The sequence below is a fragment of the Ixodes scapularis genome, unplaced genomic scaffold (genome assembly GCF_016920785.2).
Source record: "Ixodes scapularis isolate PalLabHiFi unplaced genomic scaffold, ASM1692078v2 PGA_scaffold9__187_contigs__length_104089568, whole genome shotgun sequence".
NCBI lineage: Eukaryota > Metazoa > Arthropoda > Arachnida > Ixodida > Ixodidae > Ixodes > Ixodes scapularis.
Genome location: NW_024609884.1, coordinates 59,609,860 through 59,615,192, shown reverse-complemented (window position 1 = coordinate 59,615,192; position 5,333 = coordinate 59,609,860). Strand labels below are relative to the sequence as shown.

The following is a 5,333-nucleotide window of genomic DNA, read 5'->3' as shown; positions in this document are numbered from 1 at the left end:
TCGGCCGCGTGAGTGATCGCGCGGACGGGGACACCTCGGGGTGTGCGCCTTCGAACTTGTGCGTGTGGCTCCGCGGCAAAGACCCGCCCACTGTACAGACACTGGTTCGCGCATATATGTGTACACAGTGTTCTTAACCTCTGCGCGTCTCTTACAAAATCATGTCCACAGTGTTGCAAATAAATTTTCTAATTAGACCGATTAGCCAATCGCCTTGCTAGGTTTGGGTCGTCTGTATGTTAGTATCCGTTTGTGTCCGGCTAGCAGGTAGGGAAGGCAATGGCGCTACTTTCCCAGGATCCAGTGACTTTAGACTAACCTAAATCCCGTACCTGCCGATAATTATATCTACCTCTATTGTACCATGTACGCTTTAAACACCAAAATACCAAGAAAAAAAAAAGTACTTAGCTTCGCAAGTCGACTGCAGCTCGAAAACACGTCCGCTCCCTCCGAACGGAAGCTGATTGCCTGGCGACCCGAGGCCAATGTTGCCGGACGGAGCCGAAGTTTCGGTTTCGGTTTCGATTTCCGCTCGTGTTTAAAATTAATTTGAAAATGTATATCCCATTTTTGGCCAAGCAAACAACGTAGTGTATTTTACTAGGGTTTTTTAATGCGAACTCACTCATTATCCCGAAATCTTCGGAATCGAGCGAAGCCGACGCTAGGAGCTGATGGGACCAATCATACCGCGTCAAAAGTGCATCATCATGGTGTGATTCGTTACGTTTATTCACGTGTTCTATCATCGCTGAACCGATCATAAACAAAAAAGGCCTAGTGACTTGCGCTTTTAAAGCTGCTTGATTCGTCCCATTAGCTCGTAACGTCGTATGCGTTTGGATTTTAGCTAAAAGTAAGTATAATAGCAGGGTTTATTTATTTATTTTTTGTCTGCATCGGGTATCGTTTTACCTTGCCCATCTCACAGTTGTGTACAGCGCAGCCAAGAGTACAGGTGCGATGACGTATAGGAAGTATTCACTGGACGCCATATTTGAGGGCGATGTTTAGAGCGCATGCTCAGAACGAGCTCACATTAATAGCCTGCTAAGACCGGCAACCTTGATGGTGCTAAATGCACGCTCCAAAAGGACTGCGGAAGCTCGCCGTCAGCACGCGCTCAGCAGCGGCGCACACGAATATGGCCGCCAGGGAATACTCCCTATACCTTTGCAAAATGTTTTGTTTGCACAAGCAACTGGGCCAGGAAAGCGCTCTCTGAAACTAGGCGCTCGCTCCCACGCCTCCCACAACCCTGCATAGAATTCTTGAAAGGAAGCTGTCTAAAAGTCATCATTCAAGTCCGTCCTGAAGATTGACGGCACTCAAGGGGCAGCACTGGACTTGCGGATCACAGCATACTCGGCATCGTTGCACTGCACGTGTTCCACCGAGGACCCCGGGCGCAAATTTTCGTAGCAGTGTTGTTCAGCCTCCTGCGAGTGGGCAACGGCGCTGTCCAGAGACACTTTCAGCCAGTCCACCATGGCGCGATGGATGTCGGCAGCTTCGGGGGACCTCCAAGTGAAGAGCCCTTCCCCGGAGGCGCATTTGCGCCCAGCCTCGAAGGAGAAGGCCCCTTGCACCATGCCATAGCGACGAATGTTGCAGAAGGGCCACCAGAACAGCACTTTTCCCATGGCGCCCTGCTGGCCTCGCGAAGCGAGCGAAAGGCCACGTGGTCCTACCAGAAGATAGAAGTGGCCCTCCAGGCGACAACGGACCGAGGCTTCGGTTTCCACGGCCGACACCGGGAACACATGCGCTGCAAAATGTTCCATACGTCAAAAGAAACCAAAATCAAAATATTTACACGAACAAATGAGACAAATTGCGCTGAATACGCGGAGGGTTACCCTCCCGAAAAACACTCACCCAACGTTTTTATTTTTTTTTTTTTTTTGCTGAAACGGAGGGGCGCCCATGCAACACCGCATCTGTAAACCCTTTCATTTTACGGCCAAACGCCGAGCTACACTTACATGAAATGGACCACGTATAAACTCCATTCCAGCACAACTTGGCAAACCGAAAAGGATACAATCCGATGAGCTAATAAAAGCTTCGAAACCAGACACGTGACAAAACAGCGCGGGAAGACAAGCAGTGTCACACGGTTCGCTCCAACGCTCTTATTGGCTCATCAAGGCCGTAGCTGACCGTTTCCGAGGGTATATTGTGAAACCGAGAATTAAGACTGGAACACATCCGCGAACAGCGGCCGAATAGCACGCGGAAACCGCAACCGAAGAACGTGCGACGGCCTGGTTTCAGTTTTCAGGTTTTCCGGTTGCAGTTTTTTTTTATTAAGAAAGCACATACAGATAATTGAAAAAGATAGATTGATTCATATACGCAGAGCGTTTAACATGTGAATTAAAAGACAAACTGAAAAAATTAACTTAACAAAATATATAAATAATTTATTTCGAGCTATATTAATTAACTAAACGAAAGCACTGGCCATGAGATTAAGATGATTTAGGGAGAAAAGAGAAGATAGTGCTTCAGTGCTTTATTAAAGTTATGCTAATTTCAAAGCTCAACTCACAATTAGTTGCAGATTTTTGTACCAGTGAATTGGATTAGTCTTTCACCGTATATGTTCTGGCATTGTGGGAAATTAAAAAGCCCAGCTAAATTTGCTCTAGTTTGACGAGAGCCTTTAAGAAGTGTATTGTGGTTTGAAATGAGCAGTTTGTAGTTACAATTCTATAAAACATCGTAGCACTTTTGTGTGTTATAATATCTTGAAATGTTAGTATACGATGATTATTGCGTGTAATATGAGTTGGTTATAAATCGAATGCCCTTTCCAGTAAAATAATTATGGGTGTGAGATAGGAGTCGTAGGTCGTACTCCTAGCTTCTGTACAGTATATTAGATAAAGTGACCACCTTCCTGCTAGCGAAATGCGGGACAGATGGGGCAGGGGTGTGCAGGAAATTTATTAACACGCACACCACGAACCGAAGCCCTGTTCACACATTGAATATCCTGTGCTGTTTAAACACTTGCTAATTGTATTGCAGCAAATTTTCACTCCCAGTGATATATTGCTTTATGCCAAACATGTTATTAAATGTGTCGAAGTTGAAAACATAAAAATCGACTGTGGCAGAACTCAATCCATCAAATGGAAATAAGAAACAGTAAATATTTTTCGGGTTATTGTTTCCTGGCAACGCTTACTTTTTTCAACATGGTCATACACAAATTTTTAACATCGTGTTCTTTTTCGACCGTTGTGAGATGCAGGCCTTTTGCCTTGTGTGGCTGTCTTCATTAAAAACAAAGTTCACAGCAACCCTTTCGCATTGATACAACGATCTGAAAATAATTACAATATTTTATATTTAAACTTTTGGCGAGCAATTTTTTTTTTTACAATATTTTGCCACCAAGGGGAGAGGCACAACAGAGCATGCGCGTAGGATCTCCTGCAAGAACGACGGTCGCTTCCCGCAATGCTTGGATAGAAAATGGCGTACCATCGCGGTTCACACGATTACCAGCGACCTCCGCGATCCCCCGTGCCCCATTGCTCGGCAGCACCCTTCATTCATATACCCTTCAGGGTCCTCGTGAGAGAAGTACATAAGAGGGGGGGGGGGGGGGGGGGGGGGGGGGGACTGCATGGTTAAGTTTCATACAATAATTACACAAACAAGGTAAAATAAATATACACACATTAACACGAGTTTCGGAGTGAATTTTACGACTGATATGCGGGACATTTTGAAAATTTGTGAATTTCTCGCGGGACGCGGGACACGAGCCCTCGATGCGGGACAGTCCCGCGAGTCGCGGGACGGGTGGTCACCCTAATGGTGACTTGTACCGTACGGATTACAAGTAATCAAATTACTTGTAATCGATTACTTTTTGGAGTAATTTTGTAATCAGTTGATTACTTTTATTGGGCAGTAATAAGAAGAGTAATCTGATTACTTTTTGAAGTAATAAAACTACTTGTAACCGTTACAATTTGTCCACGGGACTTCCTTCCCGGCACACGCCTTTTTTTTTATAAAATGACAAAAATAAAATTTGCTTTTTCTTTCGAACGGAAAAAAGAAAGATTTTTGCGGAGCTGTAGGAAACGAGGTCAATCTCTTTCTATGTACAGTTTCTGTGGAATGTCCGTTTTTTTGTTGTTGTTGTTTTTTTTTTCGAGCTGGGGCTGGGAGTGGGAAGCCCCAGGGAAGCCACAGTGCGTGACAAAGGCCGTTCAGGGCGAAGTTTGATGAAGAAGAATGTAGCTTTGTGAGTCCTTCGTTCAAACTAGCCCCTCACGCACACACACACACAAAAATAAAAAAATTTAAAAAAAATCCTGCTTAGGGTACCTACTCGCAGCCCGAAGGAGAACCAGAACCGAAGAATGCCTAAAGCGGATGCCAAATATAACAGAGGCAGTTGAAATATTCCCCTGCGTGGCCTTTGTGACAAGCAATGTTTCAAGTTGAGAAGTGGTAGGGGCGACCTCTTCCGCTAATGGATACTACACATGATCCGTTTCAAATCCTGGAGCTGCTGCTCCTTTGTATAACATGCGAGCTCATCCACACGTGAATAATAAAATGAGCGACGCAAACTTTGAGCGACAACCCTTGCTCAAGCTTAACAAAATCTAGAACCCCCTCGCCGCTCCCCCCCCCCCCCCCCCCCCCCCCCCACACACACACACACACACTGGCGAGCGCCCAAATCATTAAAGGGGCGATGCAACAATTTTTGTACTTTGCGCAAATAGCACTTAGAACGGATCTCTGACATTAATGACCTATGAAACGCGCGTTCGTTTTTCACCCCACGCAATAGAAGTCCCAGAAAAAAATTAAAGAAAAACGAGTAGCGTTGACCCTCTCAACTCGCAGCCAGAACAAGCGGCCACGTGATCTGGAGCCGATTATATGCCGCCTATGCTGATTATATAGCCACGCGCTGGGGTTAGCAAAGCATCAGGACACGCGCTGAGTTCTAGATATTGTTACTGCTCGGCTATTGTCGTCGTTGCAGCGATTGGACACGGGCCACTACTCGAATGCTTCTCGAGCTAGTAACTATCACGAGCCCAAATCGAGTGACCACGCAATGCTCGGGTCCAATCTATGAACCGCATTCAAATATCGTCATCGGGGTGTACTGCAATCCCCACGTTACGTCATCAAATTTTGCAAAGGAGAGATTGAATGAAAGTGATCGTTTTTGTCCTTGATATTACACCGCAACAAAGGAGTTTCTTGGCCAGTGGCGTTGCGTGCGAGTATCCTTGAATCCCACTAGTGCCAGTATGCTTGTGAAAAGTAAAAAACATTCGAAT

General features: G+C 45.6%; 1 protein-coding gene across 1 annotated transcript; it reads right to left on the bottom strand.

Annotated features, from left to right (window-relative positions):
* Positions 1–865: 865 nt before the first annotated feature.
* Positions 866–1,771, bottom strand: LOC115311412 (docking protein 3; the record flags this gene model as incomplete). The annotated part of the gene is given in 1 exon segment (XM_040220344.2): positions 866–1,771. A coding segment is annotated over 1 exon segment (440 nt), but the record flags the coding sequence as incomplete, so codon positions are not given.
* Between the last annotated feature and the right edge of the window lie 3,562 nt (positions 1,772–5,333).